This window comes from Phoca vitulina, unplaced genomic scaffold (assembly GCF_004348235.1).
Source record: "Phoca vitulina isolate PV1807 unplaced genomic scaffold, GSC_HSeal_1.0 scaffold18, whole genome shotgun sequence".
Classification (NCBI taxonomy): domain Eukaryota; kingdom Metazoa; phylum Chordata; class Mammalia; order Carnivora; family Phocidae; genus Phoca; species Phoca vitulina.
Window position 1 is genome coordinate 19,807,408 of NW_022589721.1, and position 21,859 is coordinate 19,829,266.

The 21,859-nt window shown below is 41.9% G+C and overlaps 1 protein-coding gene across 1 annotated transcript; it reads left to right on the forward strand.

The window, feature by feature from the left end:
- Positions 1-12,843: 12,843 nt before the first annotated feature.
- On the forward strand, positions 12,844-17,211 carry ZNF572 (zinc finger protein 572). Its single transcript, XM_032415476.1, has 3 exons — positions 12,844-12,946; positions 14,929-15,040; positions 15,701-17,211. The coding sequence occupies exons 2-3, from the start codon at positions 14,962-14,964 to the stop codon at positions 17,140-17,142; spliced, it is 1,521 nt and encodes a 506-aa protein (XP_032271367.1). The 5' UTR covers positions 12,844-12,946; positions 14,929-14,961; the 3' UTR covers positions 17,143-17,211.
- The last annotated feature ends 4,648 nt before the right edge of the window (positions 17,212-21,859 follow it).

Sequence of the window (21,859 nt, forward strand, 5' to 3'; positions counted from 1 at the left end):
TCAAAGCATACCTTCCAAGACCTGGCTGTTTCCACTAGACAGAATAAATTATTCACCATGATATCTATAGCATCCAACACAATGGCTGGTTGTGATAGGTGCTTAGTAAATATTTATCAAATAATTGATGTATGTAAAAGCATTGAATAAATTCTCCAAGGATGGAAGGCTATTTATTCATTCGTTCATTTATTTACTTAAAAGAGATTTATGTTAGTCTGGCATCATACTTTTTTCCAACTAGTTCTGTGCTCTCTTTAAAGATACCAGAAAGGGAAGCCATGTGTTGAAGCTATGATTTATTGTTTTTTTTTTTTTCTGTACATTTATCTCTCCATGTGATTTTCCCTCTGCTTCCTCTGTGACTTCCCCACTCTCTCTGTGGGCATTTTGCCACCATCCTCCTCCCTTAGGCCATGCCTAGGCAAAGGCAGCATAAAAAATAGAATTATAAATTAATCTCTTTGGGGAATAAAACTTAGATGAAATACTAATTAAGCTCAAGTTTATCAATATATTTATATTCATGATCAAGTAAGATTAATTCCAAGAATACAAGGATAATAAAACATTAGAAAATTTGTTAATCTTAATAAAGTATGTTTCACAGATCACAGGAGAAAAAATATGATCATCCTAGTTTTTAAAATAATTCTTAGTAAACTGGATCTTGAGGAATACTCCCTTAACATAATAAAAATTTATATTAAATGAACACTTACTGAGATTCAGCATAGGCAAGGCACTGGATTAAGTTTTCGGGATTAAATGAGGCAACTCCCTGCTCCCAAGAACCTAAAGCATGTACACAAAACATTACCAGTCTCCTTTTCTGCAGTGGACCTTCTATCTCACAAGTGGGAATTAATCCAAAACAAGTATTTCAAATCCAGGTATTTTCAAAATGTTCATTGTAGTGCTATATTTAGTAGCAAAGCCTCTCAACCTTAATGTGCAACAATACAGGGATAGTTTTGGAAATTTCACATCAACTCAATGGAATATTTTGCATTCATAAGTTTCATTCAGTGTCCACAATTCAGTGCCAACAACCTAACACATGAGCCTAATTCAAAGACATGCAATAATAATGAACACTGTATAGGAAGTAAAATTAGTTGTTGGTTTCTCAGCTGTTGGTTTCTCTAACTTGTTGGTTAGTACTTGGTTTCTCAACCTTTAGTGTTGTGGTTTGGATCAGATAATTCTCTGTCGGTGGCGGGGTTTGTCCTGTGCATTGTGGGATACTTAGCAGCACCCCTGGCTTCCACCAGCAGGCCAGTAGTACGCCCCCCTGCTTGGTTTTGGCAACCAAAAATGTCTTCACACATTACCAAATGTCCCCTGGGGGGCAAATTTGCCTTTGGTCAAGTATAACACATATTCAACATATAACACCACTCTATGAAAACCTGTACATAAATGAATAAAAATTGGGAGAGACAATGAAGAAACAATACTTGCTAGGATCCTGATGGAATTCTGGTTGTAGTTTCTTTTCTTAGATTTTTGAATTGTTTTAGCGGTAAACACAACCTGTGCCTGAGATGTGCTTTCTAAACAGCCAGATGTAGGAAGAGCTCTCAGTCCAGAAATACCAGTAATACTCTCTGGCTGTGTCGATTCCCCTGGTGGGCTGCTGTGCGGTCTTAATTTCCTTTATGTCTTCCCTGAGTTCTAGCACTCCACCAGAGCCCTTGGCTAGCTGAACATCTCCTTATATGTGCACCAAGGTCATGGACATCTGCTTCCAGCCGTTGCTGGATGACTCTTCATCATTTCTGGGCTGCATGGTGCCTAGATATTTGGTCAAACATGATTATGGGTGTTTCTGTGAGGCTGTTTCTGGACGAGATTAACATTTAAATCCGTAGACTGAGTGAGCAGATTGCCTTCCTTAATGGGGGTGAGCTTCATCCAATCAGTTGAAGGCCTGACTGGAACAAAAAAGCTGATCCTCCCCTGAATAGAGAGAATTTTCCTGCCTGATAGCCTTGAACTAGGACCCTGGTGTTTTTTCCTGTCTTGGACTCAAACTGAAAGTTTGGCTCTTAGGTTTTAGGCTTTTGGACTCAGGCTAGAAGTAAGCATTGTTTCTTCTGCAGACCTTGGGACTTGTCAGCCTTTATAATTGCATGACCAAATTCCTCACAATAAATCTCTTTACCTCCCTCCCCTCCCCCTGTTGTCTCCTATTGGTTCTGTTTCTCTGGAGAACCCTAATGCGCCAGCAAAGGTTCACCTCCAGTCTCCAGGACTGGGCCTTTCCAGAGAAGTTCCCAACAAGATGTCACCAACCTTGTAACTGCATCAGAATCAAACAAAAACACCCACTATTTTGGTTTCCACATCTAATTCTCAAAGGGCTTTGACCTTGGGCTGGCACCATGTGGCTTGTCCCTACTCAGATCTGACCTTTCTCAATGGGCGAACCCACAGTAACCTTTCCCTTTTATTCTTCTTTTGTTCTAAAGACATGACTTCGGCAAACTGTCTACATGTACCCTAGAAACAACTTCAATTTGTTTTTGTATCGATTTCACTTCTCCACCCTTGCTGCCATGCCCTGCCATGTGACTGCAAGAGGCCGATTCTTTCCTTGTTCATTGAGCGTTTTTTGGAAATGCAGCAAAAATGTACTCTGACAGATGCCTTTGCCTCCCTTGGCGCCCTTGCAAACACAGCTGTGTAGAGTGGGCTCAAAGACGTGGCTCCTGTGACGGGACATCGCTTTACTGCGCTGGTGATGGAGAGTGAGCTAGACGGGATACAGCACACACGGACACAACCGATCACCCGGGCCACACGGTTGCCTTAGGATGCTGATGAGCTTTTGCAGACAGGCGTACTTGCTTCAAGATTCCAAATATCCAAGTGTTAACCAAATATCCAAGTGGCATGGACCAGGAGGGAGTCCAGGCTTACAGGCTGAATTTAAGATCATAGGTTTGAAGATATCCTCAGGGGAACTCAAAGAATTCTGACCAGGGTCATGCTTTTGAAATAGATAGGCTGGTTAACAATGGAAAATAAACGGAGGCAAAGCATGCTTTGTTTTCTTTTGTCATATCTGTTTAATCTAGTTTGTAGGGTGTTGTGAGAATCAAAAGAAGTAATAATAGAAAACACATAGCACTTATTACATGGCAGATACTGATTTAAGAACTTTACGTGTATGAACACAAGACAGTGGTAAGAACATTAAAAATGATAAGTGCATTCTGCAAAGGAAATGTGCTATTATTAGAAATGTAATTACTATTCATTGTTATCATGCACATTTGCATGAGTAGCTCTACCCAGAAGTAAGCTCTTGCAGTAACAGATATCATAGGGACCACTGAGATATTAGCAGGGACCAGGAAACAAATAATCTAGCCGGCCAGATGGGGCAGACTCTACCCTTCTGAGAAGCCTCATGGCCTTATCCCCATGAAAGAATCTGCCTTCCCCAGCAGAAACACATGGACACTGATAATGACACCCAAGCTGCTTGCTGCTCAGCTGTCAGATCATGAGTTGCCCGGCTGTCCTTCCTGACTGTTCTCATCAGCCTCCTACTCTCTGTCCTACAGAAGCTACTTCATCTTTCATTACTTTACGGTTTTTTTAAAGATTTTATTTGAGATAGAATGAGAGTGAGCGAGTGAGAGCAAGTGAGCAAGAGTGAGTGAGCGAGAGAGAGAGAGAGAGAGAGAGCGCGCACAAGCAGGGGGGAGGGGCAGAGAGAGAGGGAGAAGCAGGCTCTCCACGGAGCAGGGAGCCCAACGCAGGGCTTGATCCCAGGACCCTGGGATCATGACCTGAGCCACAGGCAGACGCTTAATCAAATGAGTCACCCAGGCGCTCCTCTTTTTTTTTTTTTTTTAAGATTTTATTTTTAAGTAATCTCTACACCCAATGTGGGGCTCAAACTCACAACCCCGAGATCAAGAGTCGCACGCTCCCCCAACGGAGCCAGCCAGGCGCCCCTCCTTTCTTTATTCTTGATTGCATCTTCCAAGTACTGGCCATATTTCCTGAGCTTTGGCGTCCAAACTGATCAAACATGGTGGCCCAAAGTAGAGAACTGGCTCCTCATTACTTGATCCAACCAGGTCTGTTTATTGAACTGTGCTGCTCAGAACTGAAAAGTCACTCACTTTCAAAAAAAAGAGATGAAGATTGATGTCTTCTGCCAAAGAAAGAGGAGCAGGGCAGTGTCTTGTCACCTCTGCTTCTGCCCAATGATTAAGGTGACCGTTTATCCAAGTATTCCTGAGACAGTCCTGGTTTCCAGTTATTGTCTCAGAATAATTATTCACAGAGCCTCTTTCACTCTCCAGTGTCCTGGTTTGGGTGATAAATCACATGGTCACTCTATTGGTGACCCATCGTGGAGTGCTGCATCCAAATGTAGTGAAAGACATATTGAGAATGGGGGCTGGAAGACCAGGGCTTTAAAAAACCCGACTCCAGGGGTGCCTGGGTGGCTCAGTCAGTTGGGTGTCTGACTCTTGATTTTGGCTCAGTCATGGTCTCAGTGTCCTGGGATCTAGCCCTGCATCGGGTCCCCGCTCAGTGGGGGGTCTGCTTGTCTTCCTCTCCCTCTATTCCCCCCACCCTCACTCCACTCACTCACACGCTCTCTCTTTCTCTAAATAAATCTTTAAAAAAATAAAAATAAAAAACCCGACTCCACCACTGGTTCTATGGGCTTAGGCAACTCACTACACCTCTTGGATCCTCAGTTTTCCTGTCTGCAAAATGGGCATGGTTCCTGCTCTGTTCTTTTCACAGACATGTGATGAGGAATAAGTGACATATTGGCAGGGAAGTCCTTGGTCAGCTTTGTACCACTCAGCATATGAAAACTCTTTTTATGATGACAGTATAGATTAGGAGCCCATTATTTCATACTATTATCTAATAGCTTCCTAGGAGGTTTTTCCTTTATGCAGATGAAGAGACTCCATTTTATTCTTTTTTTTTTTCTAATTTTAAAATTTATTTATGGAAAAGTCATACAAAATATAAAAATTAAATTACATGTAGTCACACATTTTATAAATAATATTCATGAAAAGGAGTAAAAATACGTAAACCTGAAAATATTCTGGACAATTTCATGACAGGAGGACACCATGGGGCACAAATACTCCCTGATATATATTTGTTAGTTTCCCTAGCTTATAGTGAGAACAGCAGCATTGTTTAATTTTAGTCTCTGTCTTTACCCAATATATGTATTTATTAGCAAAATGCTTTCATAGCAAAGAAATTTCAACAATGGTTAAGTTTCTATCAAAAGCCAGTAACATTTGTAAGTGTTGAAAAATGTCACACTGGTGCTACAGTGACCTTATTATCTTTCCAAGTTAATTAAAATATTATATAACTACATTAATTAGTCCCCTGAAAACAGACAGTGAAATTTTTCTTTCATAAAATACATATTTGTTTTCTACTAAAATGAAGTCAAGACATAAATCACACTTGGGCTGCAAGTTAACCCGTCTGAGTTACTTAATGTTTCTGCTTCTCAGTTTTTCATCCACAAAAGAAGGTTGGATGACACCTCCATTTCCCAACTGGCTTTAGAATCTGTTAATTCTATAGGGAAACAGCAAAATACTAGATGAGACTCCATTTTAGAATAGAGACTGTCACAGGTAACAAATGACTTGTTGAACTTGAACTTGACAGTATGCAGATGTCATACTATAAAGTACCACGCTCTTCGTGGATTCTTTCTCCCTCCTTCCCTTTCCCACCCTAATAAAGAGTCACCATGTAATTTATCCCAAAGGAATGTGGTTGATCTTTCTGGATCCTGATAAACAAAGAACCTAATGGTCCCAATCCTTTGTGAAGATGCGCATTCTTGGTCACTCAACACTGGTGTTTCCTTGGACGATTATTCTTTCATGGCAAAGAAAAGTCCCAACGCCGATTGCTAAGTCTCAGTGACCTGAATGCACTGGATTTCCCACTGGACTTGTTTTCTAATGCAGAATCCTGTCTTCACCTTTTCCCCCATATCCACTTCCCACAGAGATGATGGGCAAGGAGGTATGACTTCCTTCAGCGACATGACATGCTTCTTGGGGCAGCTCCTCTGAGCCCTAGTGCCCATGAAACCCACGACTGAGAAGGGGTCACCACTATCCATGTGACACCCTCCCAGGTTTGCTTGCCAGAAACAGGCAGGCACCCAGGGAATCAGTCCTATTTTCTCTATGCACTTTCTGAACAATCAGTGGCCCAAGGCCACTAGAGATATCATTTGTCACCCCATAAACTCTGCGAAGGAATTCAAAGGAAGCAAACTTGGAGTGCGGAACAATGAGCAGTGAGTCAGAGATGGGCCCGTCCTTAGATCTTCCAGGATGTGAATTTATGAAGCCAGTTCTTAGGGTTTCCTCTGCAAGTAGAGGAAATCCAGTAAATGAGTTCAAAAGTTTTAAAGATATCCTCTCAAATTAAATTATTTCTTCTTCTGTGGAAAGGACATGAAGAAAAAAGAAAACTCACTCATTCATTCAGTACATATTTATTGAACTACTGGGTACTGTAGTAGATGCCTGAATATAGCAGTGATTATATAGACAAAACACTGCCTCCTAGAACTGACACACTAGTCAAAGAGAAAGACAATAAACAAATACAGTCAAATTGTGGGGTTAGGACTTCATACGTGAAATCTGAGGGTGATACATTCAGTACATAGTACTTGCCCACTAACTACTGGTAGCATTAACCAAAGGGACCCAAAGATAATCAAAAAGTCCCCACATATTCTCAAATGTGTCCTGGAAGTCTGAGACGACTTCCTGTTCTAATGTTCTACAACCTTGAGAATTTCCACATTTACTTTAAATACTTACAAAGGCCCATTTGTCTGTCAATTTTGGCTATCATTTTTTGATGACAGCTAAGATGGTTCTCTGAGAAAAGTGATTTATGAACTGACTCCAGTGGAAATCCAATGCATTTGTTATATCATTAGGTAAAGCTGATAATACCATCTCTCTTTCAGAGCATGCTAGCCCAAAGCAATATGTGACCAGGGACGGGCAGATGAACTCAAAGCTGTAATTTATATATTGCCTGCCTAGATGGAATACATTTTTCACAAATGAATATCATAAAAATCAGTCACATTCTGTTCTGAGATCTAATGTAAGAAGGATTTAATGAGAAATTTAGAGGGAAGAAGAGACTCAGGGGAACTGAAAGATGAGTTCTAGATAAAAGAAAATACAGGGGCGCCTCAGTGGCTCTGTCGGTTAAGCATCTGACTCTTGATTTCAGCTCAGGTCATGATCTCAGGTTCATGAGATCGAGCCCCACATCGGGCTCCATGCTCAGTGCAGAGTCTGCTTGGGATTCTCTTTCTCCTTCTCCCACTGCCCCTCACCCCCTCAAATAAATAAAATATTTAAAAGAAAAGACAAAAATAGAGCATGACCCCCCTGTCAAGCTGCAGTTATGATATGAAACACATTAACCAGGAAGTCTTTTTGCATGTGATTTTCATATTAATACTAGCCCCATGTACTGAGTAGTTACAGGGCCAAGCATAGTAATATGAACCTTCCATACATGCTATCATTTGACTTAATATTGTTGAAAGGCAATTAAAATTTATAGGTATTTCCGCAACTCTTCATTTTTCCTCAACACCCCTACCAAACCTCAAATTTCCAAAGTTCCTGTATAACTTGAGGCCAGTTTTGTAGGTTTCGCGGGCGCTGTGACTCCAAGAACTAGACCTAGCCCCAAGAACTAGAATTCTTCTCTCTAGCCAGGAATGAGTTCTGCCTAGCCTTGATTTTTCCTTCTGGAGGAAGATTGACTTACAGCAGAGTGGATGCCAAGATGAGGACATTTGAAGACAACGAACCTTAGAGAAAATCTGTGGCCAAGGAGAAGTGACCCCTAAAATCCTGGAGATGGTATTTGGCATGTGGGACAATAGTCTCTCTTCCTCTGTGCTAATTAATTACAAATGGTTCACATTAGAGAGAATCCATAATCCCTCATAATCCTCCATTACACCCAGGTTTATTCTGGTTAAACCTAATTGGTACAAATAACACTTTGTGTTTGTGTCAAGACTCCAAGATTATACAGGATTCAGTCACTCTGCAGTCACTTAGATTTTGCGACAATCCCTCCAAACAGCTGCCTCTGGGGCCACCTGCTGACACAGTTTAGAATCGTGAGCATTTTCCAGGACTAAGGAAAGAGCCCTCCCATGCTATTATGAGAGAGGCACCATCTAGGCTCCGCTCTGTTGATCTCCTTGCCTTGCTGTAGCACCAGAATCCAATCATCCTGGACATTTCTTTCCCCTCCCAACCTCCACACCCAGCCACTCACACACCTTCAAAAAAGATGTTAGGATCTCCTCAGTATCAGTTTCAACCCAAGCAATCCTCTGCGTTGGGGATGTAAAGGGTTGTAAATCTTATACATGAGGCAAAGAATGTGCTGATTAGGACATCACAGGGCTGCTCACCACATGGCTCTGCCCCACCCGCCAATTAGGGATGCCACCATTCTAACCCCCTTCTCTTTTGAAACGCAAATATCCCTGCAAAGAATAAAACCAGACAACTGACAATTTTGTGCAAGCTGTTATGGTCACATCGTCAGCTCAGTACTGTATCGGTCCGCTCAAGTAACAGAATGCCATCACAAAATGCCACAGGCTGGGGTGGCTTAAATGACACACATTTTCTAATAGGTCTGGAGCCTGGAAGTCAGATCAGGGCTTCAGCATGGTGCGCTTCTGGTGAGAGCTCTCTGCCTGGCTTGTGGACGGCCGCCTTCCGACTGTGTCCTCACAGGTGGAGAGACGGAGCAAAATCTTTGTTGTCTACTCTTATAAGGGTACTAATAACCCCATGATAAGGGCCCCACTCTCATGACCACCTCTAAACGTAATTGCCTCCCAAAGGCCAAATACCATCACAATGAAGGTTAGGGCTTTGACATATGAATTTTGAGGGGACGTAATTCAGTTTACAGTAAGTACCAAACCCCTCCCTCTCTGAGACATGGGAGAATTTTGGGGCGGCTCAATCTATCCCAGTACTGCCCACTTTAGATATTTCTTAAGTGAATAATAAAGTCTTTATGGTTTAAACAACTGTAAGTAAGGTAATCTGTAATGTGAGGCTGAAAACACTCCCAGAGAACCCATATAAAGACAGCTGTAACTGTTATTCTCAGTGACACCGATGCCTGGAAACAGCCAGCCAGGGGCAAGGGCAAAGCTATCCCGACTCCTGCACAGGGGGGCCCCTCAGGAAGTCAACAGCAGGTGACATAAATATAGGTTGAATAAATGCATGAAAGAACAAAAGAAACAAAGGAAATGGAAGGAGGAATGAAAGGACTTGATGAATTTTTCCAGCTTCACAATAGGGTATACCCCCATTGCCTTCCAGAACTTGCAGCTAGGAGTTTATTAAGCATTCAATATCCATTGACTCCTACTATGTCCTATGTGCTTGGGATGTAAGAATGAGACAGGATTCTGTGCTCAGCTCACCTGCTACCCTGGGGGTCAGATATCTACACAGCCTACTACAATATAAGATGATCTGATGGGCAAATTCACTCATTTATTCATTCTTGAATCCAGTCTCAAATGTGGAAGGGAGGGCAAGAACTCAGGCCTGAGCAGAAGGAGAGGTTCGCCTAGGACTGGGGGGCGCTGACCACAGCTTCTCCTACCCACCCCACCGAGAACTTAGGAGCTGAAATTGTTCATAAGAGTTGTCTGCTTTGGGTGCGAAGATCCAGGCATTTATGCTTCTGCCTTGATCAGTCACTGTTGTGGGCTGCCCAGGAAGAGTGTGACTTTGGGAGAGGCTGTTCTGTACAACTGAGGCAATCCCTGAGGGGGGCTGACAGCTGAGAGCTCTCTGCTCATAGCACTCCCAGAAGTTGGGTAACCAGCCTTCTCTATTTATTTATTTATTTTTTTGGGGGGGGGGTGCGGAGAGAGAGATAAGGCAGAGGGAGAGGGAAAGAGAGAATCTTAAACAAGCTCCACGCTGGGCTCAATCTCATGACCTTGAGATCATGACCTGAGCTGAAATCAAGAGTCGGACGCTTAACTGACTGAGCCACCCAGGCACCCCAACAAGTCTTTTCTTAAAAGGGAATCTGAGTGACACATTTCTGTGTCCATCAGTCATGGACTATGGGGCCTGACTTCTCTGCCCTATTTCCTACCATTGTTCATCTCATTTATTTTGCCCCTTACTGTTTCTTGAGCATGTCAAGCATCTCAAGGTCTTTTCCCTTATTGTTCTTCTGTCTTAATTGTTCCTCCCTTAGATAACTGGATGGTTCTTACTTTCTCTTCCTTCAGATTTCCACTGAAATATCTCCTTATCTGAGAGAACATTCATCACCACCTTAACCAAAATAGTAGACCTTCCTCAGCATGAGAGAGAGAGAGAGAGACAGAAATAGATATATAGATAAATAGACATGGTTGTATTGCTCATTGATGGTCTCCCCCACACTATTTTGTGTACTGTTACATCCTCAGTGCCTAAGAATATACAGTAACGGGCACATAAGAGGTTCTCAACAAATATTTGTTAAGAGTCAGACACTGTGCTAGGTTCTAAAATAGAGTGGTGAGCAAAAACAGGGACGAACTCTGCCTTCATGGAGCTTGACATTTGTTTGGGAAGGCAAAATAAAATAACAATCATGCAAATAAAAATAAAGTTGCAGTCATAAGTTAGGCTACTTTTGTGGAGAGAAATGTGGTGCTAGAAGGGCACATAACAGGGATTTGACCCTGTCAGGAAGGGTGTGGAAAGCTTTTGTGAGGAAGTGATGTATGAGCTGAAATCTAAAGGATGAACAGCCTTTGACTAGGTGAAGAAAGGTGACAGATTCAAATTTATCTATGGAAGAGATCACTCTGGACTCATTGAGGAGATTGGATGAGAAGGGGCAATGATGGTCATCTGTAGGATTATTAGTGTGCTCCTGAAATCCTTCAGGTGAGGGTGATAGTTGTCTGAATTTATGGTGGCCCAGGTGGTTGGGAGAAGTATCTGGATTTGAGAATTCTATGTGAAGTACACAGCAGATGAGGCTTATGGATTGTATACGGGAGGTGAGGGAAAAGGGAGGTGACAAAAAGGACTTCTGGGCCTCTGCAGAACTGAATGGATGGTTGGGAGAGAATATTGGAAGAGGAACAGGTTTATTTTGTGTTTGTATATCTATATGGGAGAAGAAAGTGAGAAACAGATTTTCACTTTGGACATTTTGGTTTTGAGGTGTTACTGAGACCTCTAAGATGAGACGTCAAGTAGACCATTGGTGATAAGAGTGAACAGCTCAGAAATGTAGCCTGGGCTGGAGATATAAAATTTGTGAGTCGTCTGCACAGGTGGTATTTTAAAATGTGGAAGTGAATGAGGTTGCCCACACAGAGGACATTTCAGGATAAGAGAGAGGTCCTGGGGTGGCGTTAAGGAATGTCAACATTTAGAGAAGACTGGGCTTGCAAAGGAGACTATCAGGACTGCTAAAGATGTCAGAGGACAATGAGGATAATGTGGTGTCTAAAAGAGTGTTTCTATCATCAGCTTATACAAGATACACCAATATCTTGGGGCGCTTGGGTGGCTCAGTTGGTTGACTCTTGATTTTGGCTGAGGTCATGATCTCAGGCTCCTGGGAATGAGCCCCAAGTTGGGCTCCATACTCAGCCGGGAGTCTGCTTCTCTTCTTCTTCCTCTGCCCCTCTACCCCTTGTTCATGCGCACTCACTCTCTCAAATAAATAAAATAAATCTTTAAAAAATTATACTGATGTCTTATGTTCATGTTGTTTTCTGAAAGTCCTCATTTATTTTAATGATAAGGATATAATCTAGGGCAAAAGATAACTAAAGATTAACAAGGCTCTGTTAAAATGAAAGTGTTTCTAGAAGAGGAATTCTCGGCAGTCTCAAAACTCCTGAAAGAGGCCTTAGGACTGAAAAATACCAACACAGAGGTCAATGGTGATCTTAGTGATTTACTGCTTTTGCTGCAGAAGAAACGAGTTAAAACGTCAGCGGGAAGCCATAAAATGGAAACACTGTGAGAGGGAAAATAAATAAATAAATAAATAAATAAATAAATAAAGCCAAAGAACTATTTTGGGATGGAAGTGGTAGAATTGAGAGGTTAGTTGTTAGTGTAAGGATTCCAAGAAGGTGGGAAGGAAAGTGAGTACCAGTAAAGGGCTCCTTTTAAATGCGGACCAATCCTCCGTTGTAACAGGAGGGAAGAGAGAGACATAAGTAGATTTGTAGGCTTGATATGGGGGAGACGAAGGGATTGCCTTCCATTTTCTCTGTAATGAAAGACCAGAGTTTCAGTGCTTCTCTGGGTCTTATTAATAACGGCGCCTTGTTAACGAATTGTTTTGTGCGTGGGTGGATGCCTCAGCGGTTCAACTGTTTCGCAGATAGCTAAATATACATCCCTGTTCACAGCGGTGGCAACGGAAACAACAGGAGCTTAGTAAATGCTCGGTTCATTTTTCTTGTACTGATGATGATAAAGCCGAGGATGCCCTGATGGCAAGGGAAAGTATTCGCTCCAGTCGGGCCCCTGTTATAAGGCGCCTGACAAGTGTGAGGAGTGAGAATCAAGTGGACAGACCACAGACAGCGCGAGGGAAGGAAATCCACCAGCACGCCCCTTCTGGTCCGGGACCCTAAGGGTTAAGACCAACGAGACCTGGCCATCCCTGCTTCCTAGAGAGGCTCCGACAAAGCCTGCAGGGGGGCTTGGGTGACTTCCTGTTTCTGCCTTCCGGGCTGGAGAGTTTAGGACCTTGGGTTGGTGGGGTCAGAAGGAGCTAGGCTCCTTGCTCCGGGACGGCTGGGTCTGCTGGGGTGCTGGGCGCCTCGTGTGTGGCCCCCGGAACAGTGAGTTCCTTCTCGGGGGGAAGGGAGCCAAGGGCTACGGGCTGGAGGAGTGGCCACTGCACCACCCAGGCTGCGGTGTGTGCCCGGAGAGGGATCCCGCGGCTGCGAGGGGCCGAGGCCCAGGATCTCCCGCCGCCCCGGCCATCGCGCTGCCCTCGCCTCCCTCGCCTGGCGGGTCCCTTAAAGGAGTTGTCGGCTGGAGACGATCTGGCCTCCTGGAACTTCACCCCCGCAGCGCACCCGGCCTCTGCCCCCTGCCAGCGGTTCCTAAAGCTAAGCTTCAGGCAGTGCCTTTTCTTTGGAAGACTTTCTAATCCAAAGCACGGCCCCATCCTAAGCAACTCTGCTCTAGGACAGCGAAAACAGCCCATCTCTGTGGAGTGACATCTAAGGGACAGCCTTGTAATACCATTTATGGCCTGAGTTTGCTACCGTTTTGCTGAGCCAGTGTTCCTGAGAGTCCCCTACTACCAAAATTAATAGTTTCTTAGCAGGGAAAGTGCTGCACGGGTCTCTGTTACCCGGACTTTTACTTCGTTTGTAAAGACTTTGATGGAAATAGATAACTCAGCAAAACATATTACTCCATGTGAACAATTTCCTTTTTTACCCTTTTAGGTGTGTGGGTTCCCCCCCCCCCCAAACGTTAGGGCTATTTGTAATTTAGACTAGTTTCACCTTTTCCTGTAACAAATCCCTAGTTGCTGAGGGTGCTTCGGGAATACCAGCTTCGTTTGGTATCCCGTCTATAGATATAAATCTTTTTTTTTTTTTTTAACCAGCTAATATTTTCCAAAATAAAGGTCCTCTTTGAGATTCATTTGCAGTTTGGGGTTATGCCCAGCTCTGCCTCCTGTTCTGGTTTACTGTAATAGATAAGAGTGTGAAAGTCAGTATCCAGACAGGCTTGGGACTGAATTCTGCTCTACTGCTTTCTGGTTTTGTGACCTTGGGAAAGTTTCTTAGTGTCTTTTTTGTTCATCTATAATAACATGCTGGTAATTGTTTATAGATCTCCAAGGGCTATTGTGAAAATTAAATGAGAAATATTATGTGTAAAGTATTTAGCTCACTTCCTGGCACATAATAGGCAGTGATAAGGTGAAAATTACACATTTTTTATACTCCTCCAAAAACAAAGTTTTCCATGTGTGCCTTTGTACATCCTTATCTTAGGCTCTTGTTTTTCCTGAATAATGTTCTTTATATCCTGAAATGGATTGCAAATCCATATATACCTGCCTTCCAGTGATAGATCAGTCCCTTAAAGTAGGTCAAGAATCATAGTTGACTCCAGAAGATAAAGTTTAGGCTAAAAGGAATATTGTGATTATGATAGATTGAGAAAGTAAGAGGCAAGGAAGAGTTCCCTCATTAGCTTCCTTTTTATCTTTAGAGGTTATTGGCTGTAATTATTCTAGCCCTGCTTTGTCCTATTTTTTTCTTTCTTTCTTTTTTTTCCTGATTATATAAATTCTAACTTTATTTTGAGATTGAACTTCGAATGTTTCATCCTGCTGTCAAGCGCCAGCATATTCTTTCTGAACAGAGTGCTTTCTCTTTAGCTGCTTCTTATATCTGCATATCCATTTTTTGAAGTCTTGTTATTGTTGCCTTTTCCAAAAAAACCTTCATGTTTTCAATTAAAAGTGCTTTTAAACTCTGAGTGGACAATGAGTATTAGTATTCATTCTGTTTTTGAAGCTTGATCCTCAGACTTTAATATGAAGATTTAATTTTTTTATTGGCATGTCCTTAGAAAAAGTAAATTGGGTTAACCTTAATTCAAAACACTTGCATCTGAGATAAGATTTTTTTTTTTTCCCAAACATACTTCTAAAGACCATATTTCTTTTTTTCAGTCTGGTGCGCAGAACATTCTGTGCCTATGGTTACAGTTGTTATGTTGCAATGGTTGGGAAGGAAGGAAAAATAATACATTTTAGCTGGTGCCTGCAAGCATAACCTGTTTCCTTCCACAGGATTTCTGATCCCTACCCTGGCTGTGACCACTGATGGAGCAAGAGCAAAAACTGTTGGTCTCAGATTCTAGTGGCTTCAAGGAGAGGGAGAGTTTGAAAAGCCCTTTTACAGGTGAGGGATCAAGAAGATGATCTGGATCGATTGGAAATTCAATGTAAGATGTGCCATGGAGGGCTATAGACTGTGTAGAAAGAACAGGGCGTTTGAATGGGACAAACTTTAATTTGATTCCTGCTCTGTTGCTTTGTTGCTTACAAGCTATGTTAACTTTTACAACCTCAGTTTTCTCATCTTTAGGAAAAATGAGTATCTGTCTCATATTTTTTAGGATTAATGAGATACTATATGCCAAGCTATTGTTCTTTATAAATAGTAGGTATCATTGTTATTTCTGTATTTTCTCAGATTTTAACTAAAGTATCATCAAGTTTTCACCTTAGAATGTGTCTTATTCAGGTTCTCCCCTACTCAGATCCCCTTTTTTCTTTTAAGTCTTCTAGAATAAAGTTTAATGAAGTTTTTAGATCAATAAACCCCCCTTGGTAATTGCTGACAGCTGTTCAAATTCCTCATTAGTGTTGTTACTGTGCACAAAAAAATTCACCTGCTTCTCATGAACACTTAGAGTAGAAAAACTAAAACCTGCTTTAAACACTTTAAAAGACTTACGAGGTTTTACTTTCTTATTCTTTCCCTTCCCCTGCAATTCAGAATTTCCTTCCCCTGGTAGAGATTAGGGAATATGTTTAGAATATTTGTTTATTCTTACAGGAGATGAAAGTAAGAATAATTTGGAAACTGCTCAACACAATAATTCCAAGGCAGAGAAAGAGAGAGCCTCAAAATGGTCTAAAAGAGATGGCCCCCAAAAATGTAAGCCTGAGGGTACAAAAGAAATTCCATTGACATGGTCCCAAGGAGATGAGATCTGGTGTAATGATTCCTGTGAGAATGATGGCAAGTCAGAGAATCAGGGAAATTCTACAGGAAAAGATGAAAAACCCAATCACTGGAGTTGGGACCCAGGGGAGCACTGCAGTGTCTCTGTCCAGCAGAATTCGATCTTCAGAGACAAACCCTACAAATGTTCTGAATGTTGGAAAAGCTTCAATAACAGTTCTCATTTGCGTATTCACCAGAGGACCCACTCAGGAGAAAAACCTTATAAATGCTCTGAGTGTGGGAAATGCTTCAGTAACAGCTCTCATCTGATTCAACATCTGAGAACACACACAGGAGAGAAGCCCTACCAGTGTGGTGAATGTGGGAAAAGCTTCAGCAATACCTCCCATCTCATTATCCATGAGAGGACTCACACGGGAGAGAAACCCTATAAATGTCCTGAGTGTGGGAAGAGCTTTAGTAGCAGCTCCCACCTGATTCAGCACCACAGATCACATACCGGTGAAAAACCATATGAATGTCCTGTTTGTGGGAAATGCTTCAGCCACAGTTATGTCCTAATAGAACATCAGAGGATTCACACCGGAGAAAAACCTTATAAGTGCCCTGACTGTGGAAAGAGTTTTAGTCAGAGTTCTAGCCTGATTCGCCACCAGCGGACCCACACAGGTGAGAAGCCCTACAAATGTCTCGAGTGTGGAAAAAGCTTTGGTTGTAATTCGACCCTAATAAAGCATCAGAGAATTCATACGGGAGAGAAACCCTATCAGTGTACAGAATGTGGGAAGAGTTTCAGTCGAAGTTCAAACCTGATTACGCACCGGAAAACCCACACAGGAGAAAAGCCCTATGAAAGTTCCGAATATGAGGAAAGCTTGAGTCAGAACTGCAGTGTGATAGAAGAATGCAGACTCCAGCCAGGGGAGAAACCATACAAATGTTGTGAATGCGGAAAGCGTTTTGGTCTCAGCTCCCATCTCATTAGACATCAGAGAACACATACAGGAGAAAAACCTTACCGGTGTTCGGAGTGTTGGAAAACTTTCAGCCAGAGTTCCACCCTGGTGATTCACCAAAGGACGCACACAGGAGAGAGACCTTATAAGTGTCCTGACTGCGGCGAGTGCTTTAGTCAGAGCTTTAATCTTATCAGGCACCGGCGGACTCATATGGGAGAAAAACCTTTCAAATGCACAGACTGTGAGAAATGCTTCAGCAGAAGTGCCTATCTCAATCAGCATCGGAAAATTCACACAGAAAAGTCTTTCAAGTCTCCTGAAGTTGAAGATTTTCCTCATGGGTGGACTTAGAAAAACTGTCCAGCGGAAATGGCCCTCATCTCTTCTTTTTCGGTCCCAAATCCATCTTCTTCTTGAGTCCCAAAGCCTGTTTGTTTGTTTATTTATTTATTTATTTATTTATTTATTTATTTATTTTCCTTTTCTTACTGGGACATTACAATGAAGGTGTTGCTACAAAGTTTTTTGGTGTGTTTGCCATAATGTCTGGAAAAAGTCAACCTCCCAGGTTAGAGGATGGGAAGGCCCCGATCTCCAGCTCATTACATCTGCCCAGTGAGAGAGGCTGCCAATGATGGAGAAGAAATGTTTTTTTGATTAAGGTAAGATTGGAATAGCTTCAAAGGCAAACATAAAGAGAAATCTTGGGAATAAGGACATCTGAGAGCTTGAAGCTGAGCTAGCCATTGAATTTCCCTATTTCCTCTTGCCTGATTGGGTGGCAATAATTCATTACTGGCCTCAGGGATTTATCCAGAGAAAGATTCTTTTTGAATAAATAATGTGATTTCCTGGCTGTTTTGGTGGCTCCTAAGAAAGAAAAGACTCACTTTTTGAAATGCATTTTTATTTGCTGAAAATTAACTTTTGTAGTGTTTAGAACTATATTGTCTAATACAATAGCCACTAGCCACTTGTAGCTATTTAAGTAAATTTATATTGAGATGAAATGAAATTTAAAATCTGGTTCCTTAGTTGCTTTAACCACTTGCCAAGCACTCAATAGCCACACTCGACTGGTGACTGCTGTATGGGATATCATATAAAGTTCTTTCTTTCAAGATTATTATTCTTGACAGACTCATAAAGATTTCCTATAAGACTGTAGGAAATGTGCTATGAGGTGTCTGTTCTCCAAGAAGAATTGCAACATAGAGTAGAAATGGGATAGAGGCACTCAGTCTAGAGACTGGCCATTCTAATGCTTGTATGTCTTCTGTTCAGCCATCTTGGTAATCTAGTGATATGATCCCATTGTCTTGGCCAAAGCCAGATTAAGAGGTAGAATTCTTAAATTGTTTAAAAATTTTTGACCAATAGTCTTTTTCCCTCGGTTTTCTCATTACACAACTGCTGGTCAGATCAGATGCGGGGTTCTTTTTCTTTTTCTAGTGATTAAAGATTAAACCCCTGAGTCTGAGCCAATGTGCAGGGACGGTTTGCCATTGGAGACCAAGACTCCTTAGTTCCAGTCTTGACAGTTTTCTTTTGCCCTCCTGACTTACAGGGTGTGTGGATCCTCCCTGTTTGTCTGTCCAATGGGAATGATGCCTTGGAAAGTATTAAGTTATTTCCTGTGCTCCTAGCCCCTATGTTTTCCTGCCAGTGCAAGGAGTAGATGTGTAGGAAGGTCAAGACTCCTGAATTGCTCAGGATTTCTTTTCTCATTATTGGATTCGAAATATATTTTATGAAGACCATGTAGAGATACAAATTAGGAATGTGGAGCCAGAAAGGGCCAATGAGACCTGCTGCAAAGGGCTGTAGCTGGTAGATCACTGAATTGCATGGGGAATATTTCTTCTTTCATGATCGTACTATGCCTGATACTGGTTAAGCAATTAAGCTGTTTTGTATTGTTACAGGATTCAAAATTTAACCAAAAGTTAACAAAAGACTTACGAAGCATTTGGGGTGATTTACTGCTTTTAAAAAAGGGGAGAACATAATTGGGTATCATTGGCTTTTACGTGACCCTCACCTAAGCATCTTTTTACCTTTGTATGTTAGGTAGGATTGTGCAAATTGTCTTCGACTGTAATATCTGGGGACAAGTGTTGGCAGTATTTTTAACCACAGACAACTAAGAGTTTGATTAATGTTTGATAATTAAATTTGGGCATTTGCTATCGAGGCTGAAATTCAGTTGCAAGGCAGGAGCTGTTGGGGTGGTGCACCATCGTCAATCACATTATATGTCGCAGGTAACCACTCTAAACCTGCTTCCTCGTCTGTGAAGCCGAGAGACTGCCTGCCTCATGGGGTTTCTGTAAGGATTAAATAAATGTTTGCAAAGCAGCTAGCAGCTAGTGCTTAAAATATAACAAGGTCTAAATACATGGTAATGGGTTATTATTGATTGAAATAAATTGAAAACTGACCTCCCCACATTTGTAGAAGAAGCAGTGCAACCCCAACTTCTCCTACATGTGAATTCTTTATGACCAACCTCGGGAACCCTGAGGAATAAGGTTTTGTAAAAGCACAAGACTATATATCGTGTTTCAAGTTTGCAGAACTTTTGAAAACCCTTTTGATTCGGCTTATTGAATTTTTTTGTTCTTGAAACAAAGGGGTTCAGTTTAAGTCCGGAAAGAACAAAACCGCAAGTTTAATTTCAGCTAATTCCCGTCTGAAGAGATTAACAGCAGGTACAGTTTATGTCCTATCAGCATCACCTACTCTGTTTTATGACTGCCCACGATTACATAAAACCTGTTTCACAAACCTCGATGTCTATAGAATCATAGATGATCACATTTTAGATGGGCTAAGATGGGCTCCATGAGTAAAACAATTTAGCAAGAATCATTGTCTCTTTAGACTGAAAACTAGGAAAACAGAAGAGATGTGTCACTTACGAGGAGAACATAATAGTAAATCTAATCATATTTGATGCTTTTGCCTCAATTTCATTAATCGGCAAGTAGGTATTTTTTATTTAGCTCCCCAAGAAGTAAATATTCTGTATTCTTTATTTTTCTTGCCAGCACAGAGAATATATAAAGCATTCCTTTTTTTTTTTTTTAATTTTTTTATTTGACAGAGAGAGACACAGCGAGAGAGGGAACACAAGCAGGGGGAGTGGGAGAGGGAGAAGAAGGCTCCCCGCAGAGCAGGGAGCCCGATGTGGGGCTCGATCCCAGGACCCTGGGATCATGACCTGAGCCGAAGGCAGACGCTTAACGACTGAGCCACCCAGGCGCCCCCCCCTTTTTTTTTTTTACTTGCCACACATAATATGATTGGTGATGGTGCACCACCCCAACAGCTCCTGCCTTGCAACTGAATTTCGACCTTTATTTATTTGAGAGAGAGAGAGAGAAAGGGAGAGGGAGCATGAGCTGGGGGAGGGGCAGAGGGAGAAGCAGACTCCCCTCTGAGCAGGGAGCCCGATGCAGAGCTCGATCTCAGGACCCTGGGATCATGACCTGCGCCGAAGGCAGCTGCTTAACCAACTGAGCCACCCAGGTGCCCCAATAAAGCATTCTTATTTAAGTGATTTGTTTCATAGTTTCATTTTAACTAAAGGGAAGACGACTACTCATTTTTTCCTACTCAAAGAAGGGGCTTATATTTTTTTCCCTACAATGGAATGAGGAAATCCATGTTAATGCTTATACTCACAAATGTGGTGGGGAATTCACTCCCTAGCTGCCGTATAGTCTACCAGAAAGCGTGCAAACAGTAAGTCTCTTATCCTAGTACCCGAGGTGAAGGTTTGCTCCCATCATTCCGGGTCATCCAAGTTGGATCTCCAAATGAGCCTTCTCCTTAGTGCTGTACAAACTTCCTCATTGAGGGTGAGAGGTAGTGGAATATGGTTTGTGACTTCTGCCTCTCATACATTAATCCAGTGTGTTCATCTTGGCCAGTATCACTTTCTGAAATCATGGTAGTGACAAAACCGTCATTGCTTCTTGATTCTGTATTTAAGTTTATGTAATTCCTTTCAAGCAGTGTGGTCATTCATTCAACAGAAATTTACCTGATGCCTAATATGTGGTTAGCAGAAGTTCAAATGACCTTGGGAGGGGCAAATGTAAGGATAACTAGTAGGAAAATGTTCAGCTTTTCGGAAGACTACCTTCTCCTTGCCAACTCTTGAGCTATATAACTTACGCTGAACCCTCCATCTTCAAATCTAATAATTTGATAATCCAAGGAGCTAGAAATAACTGTATATTAAAATGGGTTAGGTTTGCTCTGTGAAAACACAAGCTTGGTGAAGTTTACACAGTGCTTTGCACATAGCGGTGCTCAGTAGTGACTGAGTGGGTGTCATATGCTTATATGTTTTATGCTAATGCCCAAGAGTATGCTTTTCCAGAATATGCCTTCCTGTTAGACTGTCAACTCCTTGAGTGCAGAGAATGGATTTCATTTTTGTAATTCTAATGCCTGACACAAAGCCTGGCATGTGAAGTGTTTATTAGTTTTGGATGAAGGGCATTTGCCAATGGTGAAGTTTACTGGAATAAGCTGTCCAGTCTCAGCGTCCCCCCAGGTGCCTTTAACACCATTATCATCCAGTCCATAGAGGCTGGGCTAGCTTGGAAGTGAAAGTGACTTCCTCTAGGAGGCTGGGTCTATCCTCACACTGACCCCTAGAGGACCCTTAAATGTCCCAATTGTTCAGAATCCTCTGGAGGTAAGACCCTGGGCTTTTGGTTCAGACTGTCCAGGATAGGTTCAAAATATGTTTCAAATTCATGTTTCAATCACTTTGTACTCTGTACTTACCTTGTAAGATTTGGTTAGCAGTGAATGAGGTGAGGTGTCTGGCATATTATAGGTGTTAAGAAAATAGTATTTTCCTTCCCTGTCCGCCCTCATCTGCTCATAATTTTGCCAAGGATAGACTCTATGCACAGAAATGTTTAATCATTTCTTGGATTGATTATTTCTAAGTTTCTAAAATAAAGACATTAATAACCTTTAGCTCACAGGTTTGTTGTGAGGATCAGTGAGAGAATACATGTAATGTGCTTAGCATTGCTAGTACCTA